Source organism: Centrocercus urophasianus, unplaced genomic scaffold, assembly GCF_019232065.1.
Source record: "Centrocercus urophasianus isolate 14NV4802_14NV808 unplaced genomic scaffold, USGS_Curo_1.0 seq_359, whole genome shotgun sequence".
Lineage (NCBI taxonomy): Eukaryota > Metazoa > Chordata > Aves > Galliformes > Phasianidae > Centrocercus > Centrocercus urophasianus.
The window spans coordinates 55,979-79,985 of NW_024884932.1; the positions used below are offsets into that span (position 1 = coordinate 55,979).

Consider the following 24,007-nt stretch of genomic DNA (forward strand, 5'->3'; position numbering starts at 1 on the left):
AAGTCTTACCAGTATCTTGTGGAGAGCATCCGGCGCTTCCCCCCCCAAGGAGGAGCTGAAGGCAATGATAGAAGATGTTTTTAAAAGTGGATTATCAGAACTTGAACTCCGGCATTGTTGCCATTCACTCAGGTTTCAAACTGTGAGTCTGCTATGTAGTGAAACACAGCAAGTATGATTTTCCTGAGGGATCTGAAAGCTCTGGAACTGTAACGTGTGCAGCAGATATTTGCTCAGCAGTCAGATCCAGAAGGACATCGGTTACTCTTTTTCCCCTCAAGAGACCCGAGGGTGAAGTGAATTCTGTGGCCAGTTTCTTACCCTTGAATTTCCCTTCCAAATGCATAAAGGATGTGGACAAAACTGAGCAGTGCCAATGAATGGGGCAGCTTCAGTCACACGTGCTGTGGATACAAACAGTATAGTCTTCAAATAAGATTCCTCCTTTCTCTCACTGAGGTTCAAGGAGGCTCCTGTAGCAACGAGAAGTAACTTGGATTTATTACATTTGTATTAAGCTCTGATTGTCTTTCAGCCATACGGACCTCAATGGACTTTTCTGTGTTCCCTGTTGGCAGAACGCCGCTGCAAAACAGGAGTTGTCTCTAGGGCTTCCTCAGTGCATCCTTTGGCAGCGTCGGCCATCAGGGCGAGCTGGTTGGGAGATGTGAGCACAAGGGGCATTTTGCAGAAGCAACTTGCAAGTCTTGCCCCGTGGCTCCACTCCACTGGACTCACCTTCCTTTGCTCACCTAAGCTGGGAACAGCCTTCTTGTAAGGATCTGAGGTCATTGCTTGGAAGACATGGAAAGTTGAGATGGGTCCAAAACATTCTTGTGTTCCTACGGTTCCTGGGCTCCAGTTGAGGTGTGCCAGTACAGAGTGGCAATCACAGGTTGGGAGGCGTGGGGGGCCAGGTCTCATCCTTACCCAGAGTGAAGCCCAGCTGCTCCAACAGGGATGGAACTGGGATGCATTGTGCTTTACTTGCTGATGGCCTCGAGCTGTGGAGATGCAGCTGCACCAAGCACTGACCAGCTCTGCCTGGTGGCAGCTGGCGGAGGAGGCTCTGCGTTCTGCTGAAAGCATCCCCAAAACGTTTGAGGTGAGAAGGAAACCCTTTTAACCGGAGTGCTGGAGTTCTCAGCCTGGACCTGATCATTAGTTTTTCTGACCCCTACAGGAAAGAAACAGCACTGGTGCAAAGCAGAGCCAAGAGCTCAGGGCTGGGCCTGCAGGTGTTGGCTCCAGCTCTTCAGCTCTGTGATAGAATCACAGAATCGCTGAGGTTGGAGAAGAACCCCAAGATCCCCACGTCCAACCCCATCCCACCATGCCCACCAACCGTGTCCCCAGGTGCCACATCTCCACGGCTCTGGAGCACCTCCAGGGACGGAGAGCCCCCACTGCCCAGTGCAGCTGCCACTGCATCGCCACTCACCGAGAAGAAACAGTTCCTGATGTCCAACCTGAAGGAGGTCTGAGCCCTTCCTGGCGCCTCATCAACACTGCCTCAAGAGAATGCAGCTTAAAGAAAAACCTATCAGAGGAGCCTGGGACAATCTTTGAGCCTGGAGGAGTGGTTCTTAAGTTCGGAATCGGCTTGTTTCAGCACAGCAGGGAAAAGGAAGTTTGTCAGATTCTGCACCTCTGCTCAGACCTCTGCCTGTGCAGGATTGCTTCCAAGGCTTGAGGCGTCACCCCAACGGATAAAGGTGCTCCTGTGAGCTCTGTCTGGTGTTTAATAACTCCAGGAGACTCGGCCAAGTTCGGTCTGTGTATCCCTTGGGTTCCAGCCTGTTCCTCTTTCTGTTCCTCCTGTTTGTCCCTGTCCAACCCCAGCAATGAAACACGTTTTTCTGAGTCTCCTGACTGAGATTTCAATGCTTGGACAAAAGCGGCAACCAATCCCTGAGTGACACCGCGCACGGATGCACCTTATTATAGCTCTGCATTCCACCCATGTTTTATTTGGCCCCGGACCTCAGATTTCAGGTCTTCAATGTATGGAATGCTGTTCTCTGTCCGGTTCCTGCTGGTGGTCTGTGAAAGTGCAAAGTGGGAGAATCCTGAGGATCGCTGATCCCAGGAGCAGGAAGAGATCGAGGCTGAAGTTTCTTTCAGTGTATTTGGGAAGACTCCATCCACATAACCTTTATTCCAGGTAAATGGTTCAACTTCCCCTATGAAAACTCCAATTTGACGGTGGTTTCCTACACACCCTCTTATGTGGGTCCTCAGTTTTCCTGCTGTGGCAGTGACAGGGCTGTGTGCTGCTAACACAGCAGTGGGTGTCCTCATCATTCTGAAAGAGGATGCCAGCAAAAAAGGAGGAGGAAGTCCTTCACACGGAGGGGGTGAAGCTGTGGCACTGCTGCTCAGAGAAGAGTGGATGACCATCCCTGGAGGTGCCCAAGGATGGGACACAGGGCCCTGGGCTGAGCTGGTGGGGACACGCAGCCCGTGATCTTTAAGGTCCCTTTTCAACTTCAATCCATCAGCCATTCTCCTGGAAACTGCTGATGCATACAGAGAACAGAGGGGGTGGTTCTTAGAATCATCAAATATTCCCACCTGGAAGGGATCCCCGAGAATCACTGAATCCAACTCCTGGCCCCACACAGCACCATCCAAACCCAGTGTCTAAGGGAGGTGACCCAATGCTCCTCGACCCCCAGCAGCTCGGGGCTGTGCCCACCGCCCTGAGGAGCTGCTCCATGCCCTCCGGGGAAGAACTTTTTCCTGATGTCCAACCTGACCCTCACCTGGTTGTTGACAGCACAGCTTCCCTCAGGACAGAATCACAGAATGGCCCGGGTTGGAAGGGACCCCAAGGATCACGAAGCTCCAACCCCCACCACAGCAGGGCCAACCTGCTGCCTCTCTGGGCAGCTGTTCCAGCACCTCACTGCTCTCATAGCAAAGAACTTCCCCTGACATCCAACCTTAATCTGCCCTCTCTCAACTTCAACCCATTTCCCCAGCTGCCCAGAGAGGCTGTGACGCCCCGTCCATCCCTGGAGGTGTTCGAGGCCAGGATGGATGGGGCCCTGGGCAGCCTGGGCTGCTGTGAAATGGGGAGGTTGGTGGCCCTGCTGTTGGTGGGGGCTTCGTGATCCTTGGGGTCCCTTCCAACCCGGGCCATTCTGCGATTCCCCCGAGCATCCTCTGCCAGCGCACGTTACCGCTCTTTCCAACAAGGAATCGTTCCCGTCTCCATTCCGAACGTTCCCAGCACCACTCGAGACCGTCGCCAGCAGCTCCCGGGGCGCAGCGCGGCTTCCCGTCGCCCCGCCGCCTTTCGGTGCCGCACCGACCGCTCCGCTCCTCTCCGCTCCGCACTCCGTTTCCCGACGCCGCCCGCGGGGGGCGGGCCGAGCAGCGTCCCATCGGCGGCGGTGCTCTCGCACGGCGGTGCCGCGGTGCCGCCCGGCCCTTCCCCGCTCGGCGCCGCCCCCTCCGCACGGCACATCCGGGCCCTCCCCCCCCAACCCCGGGCGGCCCTTCCCGGCGCGGCTCTCCCGGTTTCTCCCCCCTCCCCTCTCCCCTCCCCGGACCGATCCGGGCCGCGATGCTGCGCTGCGTCCCGCCGCTCTGGCGCTGCAACCGGCACGTGGAGGCGCTGGACCGGCGGCACTGCTCGCTGCAGGCCGTGCCCGAGGAGATCTACCGCTACAGCCGCTCGCTGGAGGAGCTGCTGCTGGACGCCAACCAGCTCCGCGAGCTGCCCAAGGTGAGGCCTCGGCCCGGCCCCGCCTCGGCCCCGGCACCGCGGCCCGGCGCTCCGCTCCCTTCCCCCGCCCGTCGGCGCGGCCTTCGCGGCGCTCCCGGCGGAGCTCCGGGCCTGGATCGCCCCGCGGGCTGCGGCCCCGAAGCCGCCCGGAGCCGCGAGCGGGGCCGGCTGCGAGATCGGGAGCTTCGGCGCTTCGGCGCCGGGCGGGGGCGGCGCGAACGGAAGGGTTCGTTTCGGTCCGCGGGTCGTAGCGGGCAGGGAGGAAGTTTGTTGTTATTTATTGCCGTGTGCGCCGCTCGGCTTCGGAGTGCAGAAAACGCACCGGGAGCCCGCAGTGCGTCCGGAGAAAGGCGGCGGGGCTGAGCGGGGCCGGCGTGGGGCGGAGCGGGGCTCGGGGAGACCTCGGTGCTCCCTGCGTGCGGGCCGTGAGCGGGGCTGGAGCGAGTGGCGGGGGGGGCAGCCGCCGCTCCCGGGGATCAGCGATAGGACAGGAGGTGATGGGCCCACGTTGGGAGTTCAGGTCGGATATTATGTTTCTTCTTAGTAGGGGTGGTGGTGCGGCGGCACAGCTGCACGGGGAGGTGGGGGAATCTCCGTCCCTGGAGGTGTTTAAGAGCCGTGGAGATGTGGCGCGTGGGGACGCGGTCAGCGGGCGCGGTGGGGTGGGTTGGGGTTGGACCGGTGATTCCCTGCGTGTGGCAGGGGGTTGGAGATTAATGACCCTTAAGGTCCCTGCCAACCCTGGCCATTCTGTGATCTCGGTGGGGTGGGTTGGGGTTGGGCTGCTGATCTCGGAGGTCTTTTCTGACCTTCGTGATTCTGTGGTCCTTCCCTAATTCCGATCCACCGCAGCACTCTGCACAGGTGTCGCTGAGGTAAATTGTTTGTTGTGTCGGCACAAACGATGCAGATCTGATGGTGGAGGTCTGTAGGTGTCTGTGGGCAGGAACCCGGGTGTCTCCCGTTCCCGTAGTTTCCTTCATAGAATCACAGAGCCACAGAATCCCTGGGCTGGAAGGGACCCCCCTGCTGTGGCCTGGCTGCCCCCCAGCAGCTCGCCCCATCCGTGGCCTTGGGCAGCTCCAGGGATGGCCCCCCGTGTTTCTGGGCAGTGGTGCTGGGGCCTCACCGCCTCTCGGGAAAGGATTTCCCTCTCACATCTCACTCCAATCTCCCCTATTAACTTAAAAGCCGTTCCTATTGCTGTCAGTCCATGTAAAAGGTCGGTCCCGCTCCTGCTCAGAATCTCCCTTCAAGTACTGGGCGGCTGCAGTGATGTCTCCCTGGAGCTTCCTGTTCTCCAGGCCAAACGAGCCTCACTCCCTCAGCCTTTCTCCATGCAGAGGTGCTCTGGTCCTCTGAGCATCGTTGTGGATCTTTGTGATGATGGTTTTTGTGACGTTCCACAGGGAGAGCTCTGAACACAGCCGTGCTCCTTTGTGCTGAAGTGGTGCTGAGCAGTGTGGGACGCAGCGAGTCGAGCTGGACTGTGAGCCTGTGCTCTCAGGAGGGAGAGAACCTCGGGACAGGAGTGGAAGGAATTCTGGAAGGAATTCTTCACGCACCCTTGGTGATTGTACCTTTCTTCAAGAGGTGGTTAAGTGTGCTGGAGAAAGGGAGTGTGTCACTGCAGACTGTTTGGATAGGAGCTCCTAGGAGTAAATGTGAGCCAAGTTGCCTTTTTATTGAAATTATCGAGGGGAAAACGTAACGATGGTGTTGTTCTAAAGTGTCTTGTTGGGCTTCTCTTGTTTCCCCATCCTTGGAAGCACCCAGGGCTGTGGCTGGAGCCCTGGGAAGCCCAACGTGGTGGGGAGCACCCAGGCCATGGTTGGAAGTGGGTGATCTTTAAGGTCCCTTTCAACCCAACTTTTTCATGGTTCTGTGAGCTTTAAGGTCCTTTCCAAGCCAACCGTTCGATTCATTCTCTGAACTACTGGCGTGTTCTTATTGCCAGCAAGACTGAAAGAAAAAAGGATCTGGGGAAAAAAAAAAAAAAAAAAAAAGCCCAAAGCCTTGCTTTTAATTCAGTCCGCAGCGATGCGTTTCATTTTTGCTCCGCTGAACCATGAGCGCATCCCTGTCTGTATGGATTCTGCTGCAGTGGAGGCTCTTCTCTGTGCCTCCCTGCTCGCTCTTGTTGGAGGCACCCTGAGCCAGTCCGGGTCAGGGATGGAGCAGTGGCTCTTCCTCTGCTGGCTCTCTCCCATCGTGTCTGTAGGGATGAAACAGAGATGTTTCGGAGGCTGGTGCTGCAGACAGGTTGGGGCTGATGATGAGCGTCCTCTTGCAGAGGAGGCCCATTGCAACACGTCTCAATGAACCTGCTGATCCTCGCTGCTCCTCGCCCTGTGAGCAGTCACAGCCTTAGCTTGGTTCACGTAGAGCTGTTTGGACTTCTGCCTGAGCTGCAGACGCTGTTTTTTTCTCAGCTTTCAAGAGCATCTTTTGGATGTGAATGAGAAATGTGAATGAGAAATGTGAATTTTATGCCGACATTTGGCTTGTTCTGCAGTCAGGAGGGTCCGATCCTGCCCACTTTACATCTGTCCTCCCCTCCGTGCCTCCTTTCTGCTCTCACTCTGACTGTACTGGTGGATGCAGTTGCTGAACTCCGGGTTTTACGTCTGCTCTGCAGCATCAGCACTGGTGCTGTAACCTGTCCCAGCATCGTGGCTGCCTTGGTGGCAATGGAACGTCCTCAGTTTTTAGACTTCTCTGGTGAGGAGTTATCAGAAAAGCAACGGAAAAGAGGGGAAAAAAAAAAAAAAGAGGCTGTTGTCCTATAAATGGTGCTTGTAGCCCTGCAGTCCCAAAAGTGGTGGGAGAGTCAGAAGAGGTGCAGGGAGCAGAAAGGAGCTTGGTGGGAGGTGTGCAGCAGCTTTTGCACAAGGCAAATCAAGTTTTGCTCAAAATTTACGTAGGCTTAGAAGGGAAATAGGCCTGTTCATGAACGAGTGTGTGTAAAGGCACTGCCTGTGGCTGAGGTGAGGCTCTGCTGCCTATCCTGGCAGAGGCCTGGAAGAGAAGTGCTGTGCTGGGCTTTGTGTGGTCGCGCTCTTCTGTACGAGTAGAGGTGAGGGTCAGAGGTGCGCAGCTGGGAAACGGGCTTTGCACCTCCCATGCTGCCCAAGGAGCTGCTGGGGCTGCCGTGTGGGGAGGAGGGAGCAGAAATGGTGTTTCCCACTGCAGCCACCCCAGCAGATCTCCTGCCGTGGAGCCGCCGATGTCGCGTGGCGCAGATGGAGCTGCTGCGCTCCGGCAGAGCAGGGATGTGCTGGTACAGAACCACCCTTGGGCTGGCACAGGGGGTCGTGATGTGAGCAGGGAGAGCTGCTCTCCTGGGTGCCAGGCAGTGTTCCTACACACACATCTCGTGCAGGAGGACGTTGCTGCGGGATACGGCTGCTGTGTGGGCACAAACAGATCCTCCAGCAGCGTTACGTAGGGCGGTCAATTACTGAAGTGTGTGTGTAGGGGAGGGATAGGAGGGTAACAAATGGGGATCACGTAGAAAAACACGAATGACAGTACGCAGTCATTGTTAGCACGCCCAGCCAGAGCAGGTTTGTTTTCAAGGGTGCAAAGCAGGATTTTGGGGGAAGGCAGCGGTGGTGGATTTGAAGTGAAGGAATAGAGGGGTGGCATGGTTTTCTTCTGGACCAGCACTTCCCACATCCCCTTCTGATGCTGTTTAGCCCTGGATCCGATCAGAGGATGTGTCAGCCTCTGGCGTTGCTGAATGACAAGGCTGTGCTTCCTTGGACTCTTCCTTCCTTGGCTGGAGAGGTGAATGCATGTTTCTCTCCTCCCAGCAGTGCTCAATTGCCTGCTGCCTGCTGCTGCTCCTTTTTATTTGTCCCACATGGAATGTTGTCTGTGCCGAGTCTGGGTTTCTCACTGTGGTGGCTGAACTCTGCTTGCTTGAAGTGCTGGATGAAATCAATGCTGGGAGCATCTGCTGCCTTGCGGCGGGGATTTGCTGCCAGGTGATACGGGTGGTTAAATGGAAGGTGATCTTATTTGAGAAGTTCCCCCTGCTCTTCGCTGGGTGCTTGAGATCCAGAGATCTGCCTTGCTGGCCTAGTCCGCAACATGGAGTTTGGAGGTGCTGATCTCACCAGAAAGGACTGAATCATAGAATTCCAATTGGAAGGGACCCATAGGGAGCACCCGACATGAAGGTGGTGTGGCATTTGGACCGCGGAGGTGGTGGATGGAGCAGAGTGTGGTCGGTGGGGATCTGCTCTCAGAGCCTGGATGTGGACTCGGGGATCCTTGTGGGTCTGTGCCAACGGGTGACATTCTGTGATTCATTCCTTTCTGATGGGGTTGGCATCTCAGAACTGCTTAGCGTGGGCTGTGTGGGTCCGGTGCCTTCTGCTGAGGAGCGCTCAGGTTTGGGGCATGGGGAGGCACCGGGGAGGTCAGGAGACACCTGGGAGGAGCGGAGATTGGGACCTGGTGGAGGAGGAGGAGGAGGAGGAGGTGGAGCTGAGCAGGGACTGCAGATAATGAGCCGGGTGGTGGGCTGGGAGGAGGGCTGGGAGGAGGCCTGGTGTCGGCAGCAGCATGCAGCGGGACGTGGGGACCGGGGGCTGCAGGGACACCTGGACAGCAAGAGCTGTGAGTTGGGGATGGGAAAGAGGACGAACGTGGCTGATCGGAGCCCAGGGCTGATGGGATCCCGAGGGTTCTGAGCAGTGGTGGATGTGGAAAGGTGCGTCTGATTGAGGGGATGCGGTTTCCCCACTTTGCTCCGTCCTCACCAAAAACTCCCTGGTCAGCTGTGTGGATGTTTTGTGTCCTGCTGCGTGGCGAGCTGTTTCCTTCTCACGCTGAAGAGCAGAAGAGGTGCACGCCTGGCTGGAGCAGCCCGGAGGAGGGCAGCCCTGCAGACCCCGTCTTGTTGCTGTTTGCACGGTCTCAGCCTCGGCTGGCAGAGGGCTCCGGGCTCCTCCTGCTGGGCTGCAGTTGGCCCAGGGTGAGAGCATCGCTGCCCTTAGTCCGGAGCAGGACAAAACCCAGAGCCGTGTTTGTCACTTTCCCAAGACGAGGTGGAGCCTCCGAGCCTAATTAAGCTTTTAATTTTCTGGCATCTGCGGCTTGCAAGCAGGGTGGCGTCTTTTATTTACTTGCATGGCGGAGTGGAGCTGCTCCTTTTAATCTGACCATGCTAATAGCCCTTCCCTGAGAAAGCTGGGAGCCGTGAATCACCCTTCGGTGCTGGCCCTACCCAGCGAGACCCAGCGTGCTCCGTGCCCAGCGAGGGCTGCAGCAGGCACCGCTGTGTCATGGTTGTGTCAGGTCTGCACGCTGCCTCGGTTAGCAGAACCAGCCAGCAAACTGGTTTGGCTTGATTGTTACCTGTGCACAGGGCTGGCACTGCTCCGTGCCTCTCAGGGGCTGTATAGTTAATGTGTACACAGGGATGTGGGTTTGGTGCTCTGAAAGCCGACTTTCTGGGTGTGCTGCTACCCAGATGATAAACAGGGCAGGCTGTGTCACCCTCGTTCTCCTCTGTGCTGTAACTGTCTTATAAATGACAGAACCCCACCATGGCCTGGGTTGCACAGGAGCACAGCACTCACCTGGTTCCAATCCCTTGCTGTGTGCAGGGTCGCCAACCAGCAGCCCAGGCTGCCCAGAGCCACATCCAGCCTGGGTGGTGAGGAGCAGAGATGTTGTGCTGGAGTGGCAATAGCTGAGAATCGGCTCACTGGCGGGGAAAAAAGAGCTTGTGCGACTCCAGGTGTTGAGGAGCAAGGAGGTGATTTTACATAGACTTTAGTGGACTACCAACAAGAGCTGACCACGCACTTCTGTGTGAGCTCCAAGGTGTGTCCTTGCCTTCATGTTGGTGTGCCCTGCGTGCTGCTAGGAAGAAACTCGGGTCTTGGAGGAGGAGGAGGTTCAAGAGAGTGCAGCAGTGAGGCAGGAAGGCGGGCTGGGAGATGAGGCTCAGTGAAGCAGGAGGTTTTGGTGCTGTGGCTGAGATGATGCTGCCTCTCACGCGTGCTGCCCTTTGCTGGTTCTGCACTACAAAGTGAGGTCATCAGCAGGAGCACCCACTCGGTCTTTCCTCTGGGTTCAGCGATCTCGTCACTGCAAACCTCCAGATGCGGCTCTGTGATGTGGTTGATGGTGTCTCCTGTCTGTGGCTGCGTGGGATGAGTTTGCACCTTGGAGTTTTTCCTGTTCCTCGGTGATACCACTGGCAAAGGCTTACCTTCCGTTGCTCCTGATCGTGGGCACTGCCTCTAAATGAATAAATACGGTATCACCGTGGCCCCACAGCTCATTTGGTAATTATCTGCTCACATCTCTGAGATCCCTCCTTATTCCCTTCGGCTGTTCTCTCATTATCTGCTGGGAATGATTGGGGTGGTGTTTAATTGATGATTAGGGGTTAACCTCCTTAGGTCTCACCCGACCTGCTGTGCGTGTTCCCCTGAATATTCCTGGATTTCCTGGGATCGCAGAACAATTTGAGGCTGGCAGGGACCTCGGGCTCCATCAGGCCCACCCCAGGGATACCCAGAGCAGGTGCCCAGCAGCTGCTGAACATCTCCAGGGAGGAGACCCTGCAGCCCCTGGGCAGCCCGTGCTGCTGCTCAGCCACCCGCACAGCAGAGTGCTTCCTGATGGGCAGAGGAGCCTCTCGTGCCACAGCTGGTGAGGTTGCCTCTTGTCCTGGTACTGAGCAGTGCTGAGCAGAGCCTCCTCCATCCTCTGTGCCCTCCCTGCAGCATCTGTGGGCACTGATGGAATCCCCCAAGCTGCTGTTTCTCCAGGCTGAGCAGCCCCAGCATTGACCCTTGGAGGCACGTTGTTCGTTCCTGGCCTCCACCCAGACCTTGCACTGCTGGCCACCATCACTGGGCCTGTCCAGGTGGTTCTCAGTCCTCCTCTCCATCTCCCCCAACATCATTCTGTGAATGTGTGATCTTTGCATCCAGCCCAATGTTCAGCAGCTTCCCTTTGAAGGCATGTGGGGGACTGAGTGTCAGAGGCAGTACCAAATTGCAGGAAGGTGACCATACCCGCTGCTCCCCTCATCCATTCCTTACAGGACGTTACCACACTGGTTAGGCATGATGAACCCCTGCTGTCTGCTCTGGGTGGTTTTTACCCTCTCTCATGTCCAGGATTTGCTCTTGGTCACCTTCCCAGGCTCTGAGTTGAAGCTGCCCAACCTGGAGTCTCCTGATCCTCCTTTTGCCCTTCTTGAAGATCGGAGTAGCATCACTTCCCTCCAGCCTCCAGACGCAGGGTTTGATGGCCTTGGGTTTGGTGGCTTTACTTCCGTGTCTCCTCGACAAACACAGATGAGGAAGAGCAGTGAAGGAGCACGGTGGGTCCTCAGATGCTCTGTGCGTGGTTCATGGCGTGCACGGCTCTCAGCTGTGCTGTTCTCCAAGGTTCCCAACTCCTCCTCCTCCTCCCATTTCCAGTTCTGGGCATTTCGTGGTGTCTGAGCTGAGAGCCCCTTTGACACCTATTCCTATTTGCGTCCTTCCTGTCCACAGAAGCTGTTGGTGCCTTTTGTCTGAGGATCTCCTGCTCCCTCCTTCCACACAGGGACGTTTCACTCTTCCTAGAACCTTTTCCAGCCCCCAAATGCACTCCTCTGGACCCCTAGGATTGTGATTTGCAATGCTGTGGTTGCCCTGCTCAGAATCAGCTCATACTCCCGGCCATGCCTGCCTTGTCTGCTTCCCAGCTCCAGGATTAGAGCTGATTTGTGGTTTCATTTGGTTCGGGGCTTTTGTTTCTGTTGTGCCTCTCAAAGTCACTTGCAGTGCTGGAGATGCGTGCTGTATGAATGCGCGGGGCGAGATGATTTCAGCTGCAAGAAAACGCACTCCTACTTGAAATAGTTGGGACAGGTTATTGTCTGACTCCTGGCATTACTCCCTATTGCTAACATTTGTGACATTACAGATAAGGAAATTGCCTTTGTAATTGCTGGCTGGCTCTTCTATGGTCAAAAAATGGCTGAGGAGGAGGAGGTGGTGAATCGGGTCTCTTTTTGACCCTGGTGTGGAGGTTGGAGGGGACCACAAGGAGAGATGCTGTGCTGGGGAGGGGGGGGAAGGGTAGGATGGGCGAGAAAGGATGGGGCTGGAGAGCGAGGGGGTTGTCTGCTGTTGCTTCTTCATTTGAGATGCACTCTGAGGCGATGAATTACTGCAGTTCTGTTAAAACAAAAACACGACAAAGCCCCAAACCCAGCTCTTTGCAAGAGCAGAGCGTTAACTGTGATGATCTGATTCTGACTTGGGGATTTCCTCTCTGCAGCTCTGACTTAGTTTTTGTTGTTTCGTTTGGACCAGAGATCCCACTTTGCTCCTGCATCAGATTCTGGGGCATTGTTGCTGTCTGCAGCCCAGCAGTTGCTGCGCTCCCCCCCGGGGGGGCTGCATTCCTCTGTCCCGGTTAAATGCCTATAGGAAGAGGCAGCTGGCTGAGCGCTTGGCGTGGAGACAGCTCGCTTTGTCTCAGCTGGAATGCGCTCCCGATGGTGAAGCGCTTTTATAGATTTCAAGTGCATTCCTCAGGGCCTGATCCGTGGGGTTAAATAGTCGGAAATCCGGCTGGGCTGCATTACGGAGAGCTGCGTTACTGTGGCCGTGGGTCTGCAGCCCGGTGCTCAGCTATTGCAGAGCAGTTTCTCCTCGGGACTGCAGAGCTGCTGCCTTTCAGGTGCTGCCATGTGCGCCTGTGGTCAGAAGAGGCCAAAGCTGCAGTGGTGAAGGAGTGTAGGATGGAACGCTGCTGCAGTTGGATTTGCTATTTGGCAAGATCCCTTGTTTGGGATGGCGAATGGATGTGTGACTGCTGCACGTGGTCTTGTGCTTACTCAGGTGGGTCTGAGTGTCCTGGCAGCGTGCACCGACCTGCTGTAGGGAACCTGCTTTGGCAGGGGGGTTGGACTCGGTGATCTCTGGAGGTCCCTTCCAACCCCTACAATTCTGTGATTCGGAGGGGTCTGTGAGGACCGTCCTGGTGTGAGATGTATGAGTGGTGGGAGCAGAGCCCCACTCATTAAGGTTGGAAAGCAGCGCTAAGACCACCAAGACCAGCTGTTGGCCCGTCTGTGCCATGCCCACTGGCCGTGTCCCCAAGTGCCACATCTCCACGGTCTCGAACACCTCCAGGAATGGTGATTCCCCCGCTTCCTTGGGCAGCCCATGCCGCTGCATCACCCCTCTTTGGAGAGGAAATTCTTCCTCATGTCCAACCTGTCTCCTGGTGCAACGTGAGGCCATCACCTCTTAGCCTGTTGCTGTTACCTGGGAGCAGAGGCCGACCCCCACCCACCTACAACCTTTCAGAGAGTGGTGGAGAGCACTGAGGTCTCCCATAGGGACCTCACTGAGGTCTCTTGGCATCAGGGCTTCCCTTCAAACCTGGGTGCTGCCCTTCAGCTGGAGCTCCGTGCTGTTCTGATCTCTTGGTTACACTGGTCCTGCTCAAGTCCATTAATCTCGCTGCATTTCAGGTGGAATAATTCCTTTTTCTTGCACTTTGCATTCTGGCAATACGTATTGCTGGGGCCATTTCTCCCAGGGTAGGGAAAGGTGTGTGCCGAGTTCTGCTCTGGCGATGAAACGCAGCAGGCCGTGCTGTGCTGCAGCTGGCTGCTCCTGCTCTGCTGCAGGGCTGTGTTTCTGTCTGTGTGTCCAGCTGATGGGTGGAAGTCTTTCTGGTTCTGTGGCCTCACCTGTAATGAGTTGGCTTTGAGCACAGTGACTTGGAAGGACCGAGTTCAGCCTTGAAGGTGATCAGCTCCCGAGTGCTTTGCTTTGTAGTTCTGCTCCCAGCTCGGCGTGGATCTCTCCCATGCAGCTGCCTTTGCCCAGAGGCAATCCTGCTGGCACTGCCATCAAAGCGTGGCTCTTCCTTTCGTCGCAGGTGGAGGAGGAGGAGCCCCGCTCTGTTCACACTTCTCATGGTGGGTTTGACACATGCAGGGCAGTCCCTCTTTGCTCCGAGGAGCCGCTCACGCTGCTCACAGCTCTGCCCACAGCAGCCGAGCGCTGTGCCTCGGCTCTGGTTGGGGACAGGTGGTGAGCTGTGCTGCGTGCTGCTGTGACCCCGCTTCTTGGAGCATGGGAACCAGGTGCTGGGCATGTGAATCACCGGGAGAGTTGTAATTACCCTCCTGCTCCAGAGGCTGGTTTGGCCTTTAATTAAACGTGTGCTGTCCTGCTGAAGGCAGTGGAGCTGTTCCAGCAGGGCCTGACAGCTGGACTTGAAATTCTCCTAAGAGTTATGAGGTGTAGGGAGGACCTGTCCTTATCGCTGCGCCGTGAGGGTTGGAAGGTGAGCAGGAGCTGTGCCTGGAGCCCCTCCAGCTTGGGCTGGAAGTGCAGAAGCACGCTGGCATCATAGAATCATAGAATCACCAAGGTTGGAAAGGACCTCAAAGCTCATCCAGTCCAACCGTTCACCTATTCCCAACAGCTCCCACTAAACCACGTCCCTCAACACAACATCCAGCCGTTCCTTGAACACCCCCAGGGTCGGTGTCTCCCCCACCTCCCAACCTGATCCATCCTCACCTGATCCAACGCCTGCGGCTCTGGGCCTTTGTCCTCAGGGCAGCCCTGGGCTCAGGTTGTCTTTGAGGAAACGAGGAGGGGTCCAAGCCTGGCATGTGGCCCTGGGAGCTTAGAACGCACTGCTGGTTCTGACTGCCAGGGCAGGAATGTTCTGTGCAGTTCTGGCAAAGGCTGTGTTTACATGGTGAAGGCAGTTCCTGGTCTCCAGATGGATAAGTTGTTGCTCCCTTATCTGAGTAGCATCGCAGGCAGGCTCATTGTGGCTTCTGACCTGGCTTTGTTCTGTGGTGCTGCAGCCTTGGGAAGCACTCTTCTCTGTTGGGTGTTCTTCTGCCTATAGCAGAGCGCTGCCCAGACGGTAGTGGTGGTCAGTGCCTCAGTATGTGGATGGAGATGACGTGGTAACACCCCTGAGGGACAGGATGACGTCCTGAGAGACCAAAGCAGAGGGAATGCTTCACTGCTTCTCCTTGGAACGGGCTGGGGGAGCTCCTTGGCCATTAATCCTGTGGGACTGTTGGCTCTCCAGGTCTGCCCTCGGGAGTCTGTTGTTTCTGGGAAATGGCGTAGTCGAGTGGTATTTCAAAGGGTTCGTTCTGATCCTTTTATCCATTGTCCTTTCTCCTTTTTGCATTTTCCACTTCTTGATTCCTCTGAATGAGTGAGCAGAGGGAGGAGGCAGGGCCCTGCCAGGCGTTGCCCTGCATTAGAAGGCAGCCTTTGGGGGTGGGTCCCATCCTGGCATCGTGCTCTGAAAGCTGCTGTTCCTGACCAATACTCTGTTATAACCCTTCATTCGCGTCCTGGGGCCTTGTCACAGCCTCACTGGTCATGCTGGCACCTTCACAGATACGAGTTGGCAGCCCGTGGCTGGGGTGGGTGCACTCTTTGCTGGATGGCAAACCAGCTGATGGCCGGGACCTGAGAGGTGGTGAACAGAGTGCTGTCCTGCTGACGAATGGCCACGAGCAGTGTTACGCAGGGGTCAGTACTGGGGGTGGCCCTGTTTGGTATCTTTATTGGCCATCTGGACGAAGGCGTTGAGTGCACCCTTAATAAGTTGGTGCGGGACACTGAGCTGGGATGAAGCACTGATCTGCCCGGTAAAGGAAGGCCCTACAGAGAGAGCTGGATGCACTGCATTGATTACTGGGCTGAAGAAAATGGGATGAAATCCAACAAAAACAAGTGCTGGGTCCTGCTCTTTGGTCACAACAGCCCCATGCATTGCTACAGGCATGAGATGGAGTGGTGGAAAGGTGTGCAAAGGAAAAGGATCTGAAGGTATTGGCTGATGCTCGGCTCACCGGGAGCCAGCAGTGTGCCAGGTGGCCAAGAAGGCTGATGGCATCCCAGCTTGTGCCAGGAACAGTGCAGCCAGCAGAGCAGGAGGTGCTCATCCCTCTGTACTCAGCTGTGGTGAGGCTGCACCTCAGTGCTGTGCTCAGAGCAAGACACCGGGGCCCTGCAGCGTGCAGAGAGGTTGGAGCGAGGTGTGCCCAGGCAACAGTGATAGAACAAGGGCTGATGGCCTGACTTTGTGCCCAGGGAGGTTCAGGTTGCATATTAGAAACAATCCCTTCTTGGAAAGAGTGGTGATGCAGTGGCACAGCTGCACAGGGAGGTGAGGGAGTCAGCGCCCCTGGAGGTGCTCCAGAACCGTGGAGATGTGGCACCTGGGGACGTGCTCAGTTGCCATGGCTTGGGGTTGAACTGGATGAACTTTGTGGTCCTTTCCAACCCTAATGATCGTGTGATTCTGTGACGTGTGCCTGGTGAAATTGCAGAGCACCCATCCCTGCTGCTGTTCAGAGCCTGCTCTCACAGCGGTGAGCAGCCCTCTGGGGCTGACCTCAAGAGATCCCTCCCAGCCTCAGCTGTTCTGTATTTCTGCTGGACCCGCTGCAGCAAAGCTGTATTTGGGGATCTGCGGCCCTTGCTTGCAGCCCTCACTGTGCCCTCATAGAATCCTATGTCTGTGGGGTCACAGCTCAGGGGATGGGAGCTCGTCACATTTACCCCGGGTTGTGGTGTGGCCACAGTCGCCCTGAGATCATGGAATCACAGAATGGCCTAGGATGAAAAGCCCCACAGCGCTCGCCTGATTCCAACCCCTGCTGTGTGCAGGTCGCCAACCAGCAGCCCAGGCTGCCCAGAGCCACATCCAGCCTGGCCTCCAATGCCTGCAGGGATGGGGCATCCACAGCCTCCTTGGGCAACCTGTTATAGTGCTCCACCACTGCTCTGTGGTTTTGTTTAATCTCAGTAGATTCACACAGCACTTAATTTGTCATGGTTTCTGCCCACTGTGCGAAACAAGGTCAGCAGTGATTAGAAAAAGGGATAATTACTGCCCTCCAAAGAGACGTTTGCTTGGGCTTTCACTCTTAGTCCCAGTGACGATTTTAAAATTAATTTGTTCTCTTTCTGCTGTCACAAATGGGTCTGCTGTGCAGCTGTGCTCCCTGGATGTGGTGGTTGGAGTTTGGAGTTCCCAGATCTCAGTGCAGAGCTGGGCGTTGCATCGTGCTGCATTTAGTGTGTGCAGTTCTGTCAGCTCTCCATTCTGTCCCAGTGTCATGGGTTGCTTCACACTGACTTCAGCCCTGGTAGTGATGAAAAAGGGTCTTCTGGGCAGTGTAGACATGAGGGGTCGCTTGTGTTCTGCTTCATTTTCTCTTCTTGCAGGTATAAAATCTCAGTTCTTGCACAGCAGCACTGCGCTCTGCTTGTGGTCTGGTGACCTCTGCCTGGTTTGAATTCTGGTCACATCAAAGTGTGTTGTTCAGGTCCAGCTTTGCTTACACTCAGGACATGGGATGTGACTGTTGTTGTGCTGTTTGCTGAATGGAAATTTGTGCACAGATCTGATGGCACTCCATCAGTATTCAGGATCACAGAATGGCGAGGGTTGGAAGGGACCTCAAGGATGATGAAGCTCCAACCCCCCTGTGCCATGCAGGGCCACCAACCTCCCCGTTTCACAGCAGCCCAGGCTGCCCAGGGCCCCATCCAACCTGGCCTCAAACACCTCCAGGGATGGACGGGGCATCACAGCCTCTCTGGGCAGCTGTTCCAGCACCTCACCGCTCTCACAGCACAGAACTTCCCTGACATCCAACCTCCATCTGCCCTCCCTCAGCTTCAAACCATTTCTCTTGTCCTGCAGTAGTGGGTCAGGAAGAAGTGATAGGTGTAAGAAGGGAGTGCACAGGATGGGATATTTTGCAATATTGCAAGCGGCTCCAAGAGGTGAAGTGGGAAGAACTGAAGGTGTCACGGTAGCACAGTGCTTGAGTTGGCCTGCAGTTGGTTCACAAGCATTTTCAGTAGTGTAGATGTGCTGGTACGAGGCGATACATAATTCCCACGTATCTTGCAATATAGCATGATTTCATTCCAGTAAATTCTATTGTATTTTATCCAGAAGTCTGCACAAGTGATGTGAGATGCTCACAGTTGGTACCAGAGGCACAGCAGCTGGGGCTGCGGGCTGTGGATGAGCTCTTCCCTTTGTTGCTCTCCAGCAGCACACTCTTCCCCAGCCCAACACAATGTCTTGCCTGGAATTTCCTTGCATTCTAAAATTAGGAGAAGGATTCAAGGAACAATGGCAAATCAAGCTCTGCATCTCCTGCTCTGCTTGGGGCTTTGTTGTCATGTAGACTTTCACCTACTTCCTTTCTTCTTAAACTGATTTTGCGTTAGATAAACTGAATTAAAGAGAGCTCGTGCTGCTTGACGTCAGAAGGGCTTTGCTTTTCTGCTGCAAAGCTTTTGGTCCGTGGCAGAGAAGGGTCTGCAGTCAGATGATGGACCTCATCGTGGTCCCTTCTGTGGGGAGAGCTGCTCTCCTCGTGGTCTGTGCATCTTTTTCCTGATACCTGGGGAGGGCCAGGTTGGGAATCAGGAAAAGGTTCTGCAGTGGATGTGGAGCAGCTGCTAAGGGCAGCAGGCACAGCGCTGAGCTGCCGGAGCTCAGGAGGTGTTGGGATGCTGCTCTCAGACCCGGGGTTTGCAGAGCTGCTGCGTGGGGCTGTGGGCTGGACCTGCTGGTCCTTATGGGTCCCTTCCAACGAGGGGCTTTCTGTGATTGTGTTTGTTGCTTCACAATCACCAGTTTGTTCCTTGTGCTTTGTTGGCATCGTCGGTTATTACCTGTAAAGGTTTGGTTGTCTGAACCCTCTGAACTGGTGGGGACGACCCAGAGCACTCTGTAGTGTGGCAGAAGGCAAACACCTACAGGCAAAAAGACTTCAGCACTATTGCAGATGTGTGGAATGGGCTCTGGATGTACCTGGGGGTTATAGGTGAGCTTTTTAAGCTGTCTGACTTTCTGCAGTGCCTTATGACTGTCTGTTATCCCAGCACAATCCAGGAAATGCAGCAAACACCACAGCTTGATTTCCATCCTGTCCCATACTCCATATCCAGCAGCAAGAGCAGCTGCAGGACTGTAGGAGCTGCTTATTGTGATGCTTGGTGGTAAAAATACGGAGAGCTGTTAATGTCTGGAAAGAGGGTGTCTGATTGGATCTTCCAATTTACCACCAAATAATTAATTTCCAAAGTCAGGGGCGTGAAGAAGTCAGGTACTGTTGGACTAGCAGACCTCTAAGGGTCACTCTGAGTCCATGAGTTTCTATGAGAAATGTTTGCTTTCCTCCTCCAGTTCTTGGTTCTTGGGTCCTGCAGGCAGTTTACTCTCTTTTCTTCCAGTCCATGTGGTACAAACCTTTCCCTGCAGGTTGGGAACATCTTTGATGTCCTGGCAAGACAAACTGCCATAAGCATCTGCTGTACAGTGAGGGTGGGAGTTTGGTTGGGATGTCCCTTTGTTGGCTTCTCTGAGCCATGAACATCACAGGTCTGCTGGCAGCTGCTGTGCTGTGACCTCTGCACTGTGCATCGCTTGAATGCCTGGGTGCTCTGTTTCACGGCGCATCTTACAAGGGAAGGAGAAGGGCAGTGATGTGATGGAGATGTTACATCAGTCATTAAGTTAACCTCACTAATTGCTGACTTTCGCCCTCGTCTCTGCAGGCTGTAATTGGGGCTCCCATCTGTGCAGCAGTGCACTTGGAAGCCTCACCAGGGCGCTGAGAGGAGACGATGGGAACTGGGGTTTGCCCTGAGGTGAGAATTGCTCACGGAGCTCCTCTGACCCGCTTCTGTTCTCTTTCTGCCCCAGCCTTTCTTTAGGCTTTTGAACCTCCGTAAGCTGGGCCTGAGTGACAATGAGATCCAGAGACTTCCCCCCGAGGTGGCCAACTTCATGCAGCTGGTGGAACTGGACATCTCCCGCAATGGTAAGGCCGGCTCCGTGCCCCTCGGCACCACATCTCTGCACTTCTGCTCTGAAAGAGGCGTTTCCCTTTCGCAGTGCTGCAGAGTGGTCCATCGTGGGGCTGGAGCTGTGAACATATCAACATTCACTTGTCTTGCTGTGTCTCAGGCTGTCACTGGTACCAGGTGTCCTGTTTGCTACACAATAGACTCCTTCCGGGCCTCTGTTTCTTTCACGTCTTTTGTTTCCCCCAGACATTCCAGAAATTCCGGAAAGCATCAAATTCTGCAAATCCTTGGAGATCGCGGACTTCAGTGGGAATCCCCTTTCCAGGTAGGAGGGTGCATTGCAGCCCCTTTGTGCAGCTGGGAATGAGAGCTGAAGTTCTCCATCCTTTTTCTGGTCTGCATCTTACAGTCGTCTTCCCTTTGCCGAGACCTTTGCTTGTCTGCTCCATGACACATGGGACATTTGGCATAGGGAAGAGCTGGTGCCAGTTCCTTCTTCTGCAGGGTCTGTGGCTTGGCTGCTGAGGTTTTGTTCATGTCGATGCCACTGCTGTGGGTGGCAGGGACTTCTGTCCTCCTAGCATAGGTTGGTTCCTCTCTTCCTCCTTCGCTGTGCTGCACAAAGCAGAGTGGGTGAGGACTGAGTGGATTGCAGAGGACTGGTAGGAAGGCTGCATGTTGTCATTCGTTATCTCTTGGACCTTTTTGCTCTTGGCTTTGTTTATAGCTTAGGATGAAATTGTTGGGTTGTTTTGGTATTACAGTGGCCAGAACTATGCCCAAGAGCAGCACTTTGCCTTCTCTACAGTATTCTGGCTCTACTTGCCTCTATTCTGGCTGTCTTGCGAAGTTCTGGCTTTTCTGCCTTGAGGAGCCACGCTTCCAGGCACTGATGCTGTGGCGTGTTGTCTGCTGTTGCCCCTGGAGATAAGTGCCAGTCTGTCTCCCCATGCCCACTGCTCTTCATACTGCTGGGCAGCTGCTTCCCGATTCACGTTTGAATAGATTTAACTCTGCTTCCCTCTGGTGGTGCCAAACACTGGCAGAAGGGCAGAAGCTTTTCAGTCGCTGGGGATCTCCAAGCACAGGTGTGACATGTAGTACCATGGGCACTTCAAACCCTGCAATGATTTGTCAGTTTCTGTGGCTCAGAGTTGTACAACATGTGTCGTTTGCTCCAGGAACAGCCTATGAACAGGAAAGGATTTCTGCTCTTTAGGGTCTTTCCTTCCTCTGTGATACCTCAAAACTGTTTTGGTAATGCTGCCTGATCCTGGGGAGTGCAGCAGTATCCATTGCTGAGTGTTTGGGTTGGTAGCTCACCCTCCCTCCTTTCAAGTTTTGGTGAATGACCTGGCACATTTTGGGGTTGGTGCTTAAATACTTCAGAGACGTGTTTGTCACTTGGACATGCAGCAACTTTGGTGCAAGGGAGTGATGGCATCTTGGAAACGGAGCACGGCCTGGGTCAGGGCTGGTTCCTGCTTCTCCCTTTCGCACCTGCTATACCAGTTGGGGTGGAACTGGCTGCCGGGAATGTGAGCAGAGAGCTCAGCACTGGGTTTGTGCTCAGCACTGATGGTGTTTTGTTCTGTTGTCTGTTCACAGGCTTCCTGAGGGTTTCACGCAGCTGCGCAGCCTGGGCCACTTGGCCCTGAACGATGTTTCCCTTCAGAGCCTCCCCAACGACATCGGGAAGTGAGTGTGGCTCTGCTCCTTAGCAAGGAGGGGAAGGTGGGAGTGGGGCACCGTGCTCACTTGTGCCCTGCAGCTACAGAGTGCTGCTCTCCTGGTCGTACTGCACCTCTGGGTATTCTCCTTGTTGGGAAAGGCAGCCTGTGAGAAGGTTCCTTTCCTTTCCAGCTGCTTATACTACCTACAGTCAATGGCAGAGGCAAGGAGTAAATCCTGGCCTCCCAAGTCCTCCCTCTCCCTTTATGCTTGCCCGTTTGCCCCTTTCCAAACAGATGTGCTCTGTCCTGTGATGATGAAATGATCCATGCGCTTGTGCAGGCCACTGGGGGCTGTCTCAAGGGAAGGGATATGAGTATCTTCTTGTAGTTCTGTCCTTCCAGTGAATCTGGCCTTCTCATTCCCTTTTCTCTTGCAGTCTGGCAAACCTGGTGACTTTGGAGCTACGGGAGAACTTGCTGAAGACTCTACCAACGTGAGTGTCACGTGGCTTCAGAGGTCTCCTGCCCCATCACTCCTCCTGATCCGTTGTGGACTTGTAGTAAAGAATCTGTCATTTTGCTTGGGAGAGCTGGAAGCTTTGGTTAGGTCAGCTGCATCTTGCTGCAAGCCTCTAAATTGCCGTGAGGAGGGAGAGAAATGGCACAGGGCTCTAGAGCAGGGGAAGGTACTGTGTCAGGTCTGATTTTTGAGCAGACAGGGTTCTGTGAGGATCCTTATTCCTCCTCAGGTAGAACAAAAGATGATTGTTTTGGAAAAAGAGGAGAAAAGTGTTCTGACGTGGGGGTTGGAAGAGCTCTGCTTTGAAGCCCCACACAAAGTGTCTGCTGCATCTCAGTCAGCTCTGTCAGCTTGTATTCTGCCTGCCTGTCCATCCAGCTAACTTCTGACTCCTGTATGTCAGAAGGGATTCCACCTGACTTTTTTTGAATAGCAGTGAGTTTTGTGGCCACACTCTGTCTTCAGTGGCTGTACTGTCACCCTTCCTTAGCATCCTTGCTGTTCGTGGCAAGTATTCAATCTGGCTGCCTGTGTTTTCTTCTACATTCTCCTATTTTGTTTTAAGAGGGCAAAAGAAGCTTCCAATGAGACAAGTACTGCGAGTATTTGGAGTTTCAGTCTGCTGCTTCTGTGACAGCTGTGCCTCCCCCTCTGCAGGACGCTGCTGTGACTCACGCATGCTCTTCCTGGTAGTTGTTTTCCTGTGAGATCTGCAGGCACAGGGTTTGTATGGCATCAGTTATATCTACCTGCAGAATCAGCTGAGGCCATTCAGACAGTCCTTTCCAAAACAGAGCTGATTCTGCACTGAGCAGCTCCCAGCCGTCGTGCCTGGTGAGCACACAGTGATAGAAGCTTAGTTCAAATTAACTCTGTCATCTCATCCTGATCCCAAAGTCCCAAAGACCTTCTGTGCACAGAAGCTGACGCTGAAGCCCTGCTGCAGGAAGGTCGTGTCCTCGTGATATCTCCAGCTGAGGTGAGCCTGTGTGGAATAGAGCCAGAACAGTGAAGGCGAGAGCTGAAGCTGGATGAGTTCAGATCTGGAGGTGATGCCCACTGCTGTCTTTGGATGAGTTCAGTGTTCCTGCAGGCAGAGGCTACCATGTGATAAACTGCATGAGAAAAGAGGTCCAGTAGCTGCATTCAGAATTGGGCTTCCAAGCTGCAATGAAGAATGATCCCAGTGGCTTTTCACTATCTAGGGACACCAGGAAGCGTGCAGATTTTGAGAATTCAGTCTGTGACAAAAACCCAAATGTTTTCTGGGAAATCTTGAGTGCCCCCGTGTTCCTTTGGTTCCCTGAGTTCCCTCGTAACACGCTCTGAGTTTGGGGATTTTTCTCTGAGCATTAAATACGGTCTGTGCGCTCACTCTGCAGCACAGTTCCATCTTCTTTGCATGTTCCACCATTGACAGGATCATGTCCAAAGCTAGAGTCCTAAAGGCCAAGGCAATTTGTGTCAGATCTATTTGTCAAATATGAGATCTGTACTTAGCTACAAACTGTGCCCAGGAATGACTTTAAACAAGTCCAGCACCCTTCTGGTTTTCATTGCTCTTCCAACTTGCAGCGACCTTAACTTGTCCAAGTGTGAATTCATGGGCTGGCCTTCGGTCCATGCTGTACAGCTATGGCTGCTCCTCATCTCTCCCACGTGGTGGGGACGTCCTGCCAGTCACTTGGAAGCATGGTTTGTGTTGGTGTGTTCTCATGGAATGGTGAGGGGGGATCTGTACTGATGCATCTCGTAGGACCTCACATCAGCTTGAATCCCATGGTTCACCCGGCCCTGTTTTGGAAACCAAACTGTGAAGGTGCTGAGGTAGAGTCAGGGCTGCTTCATACTTAGAGAGGTCAAAGAGCAAATGTACAGTTATAGCAGGCACTGGATGTGATGATCCTTATGGGTCCCTTCCAGCTTGGGTTGCTCTGTGATTCTGTAACGAGATGCTGTTATCCAGCAGAATCCTTCTGGCAGTGTAACTGATAAACCTTTGCTTGAGTTAATATCTCCAAATCCACTGCTGCAAAATGCAAGAACTTGCTCTTCCCATGTAGTGCCCTTATTTTACTGCCTGTGTCCAGCAGGCCAGACTTCTTACTGCCTCCAGTACCTCAGTGTGGGAGCTGCTGAGATGCAGAGCTGTGCTGACAGACTAATGCAGTGGCTTCCTTATGAGGACAGTCCCTTATAGAGGTAATAAAGAGGTCTG

General features: G+C 54.5%; 1 protein-coding gene and 1 long non-coding RNA gene across 9 annotated transcripts in view; one reads left to right on the forward strand and one right to left on the reverse strand.

Moving 5' to 3' along the window:
* Positions 1–476: 476 nt before the first annotated feature.
* Positions 477–2,845, reverse strand: LOC122167059. 4 transcript variants are annotated; one of them, XR_006170944.1, is made up of 3 exons: positions 2,766–2,845; positions 1,442–2,519; positions 477–1,177 (listed from the first exon to the last, which is right to left on the reverse strand). It is a non-coding gene; the product is annotated as an uncharacterized LOC122167059 (long non-coding RNA). The 4 variants fall into 4 exon arrangements; XR_006170943.1 differs by having other exon boundaries at positions 477–654; positions 753–1,177; positions 1,442–2,812; XR_006170942.1 differs by having other exon boundaries at positions 477–654; positions 739–1,177; positions 1,442–2,812.
* Positions 2,846–3,571: 726 nt separating this feature from the next.
* Positions 3,572–24,007, forward strand: part of SCRIB (scribble planar cell polarity protein) — a 74,040-nt gene continuing 53,604 nt past the window's right edge. For all 5 annotated transcript variants that reach the window (XM_042831281.1, XM_042831278.1, XM_042831279.1 and 2 more), the window contains exons 1-5: positions 3,572–3,733; positions 19,493–19,610; positions 19,843–19,921; positions 21,205–21,294; positions 21,707–21,763. In XM_042831281.1, the coding sequence (XP_042687215.1) occupies positions 3,572–3,733; positions 19,493–19,610; positions 19,843–19,921; positions 21,205–21,294; positions 21,707–21,763 (506 nt within the window). The remainder of the gene's footprint in view (positions 3,734–19,492; positions 19,611–19,842; positions 19,922–21,204; positions 21,295–21,706; positions 21,764–24,007) is intronic.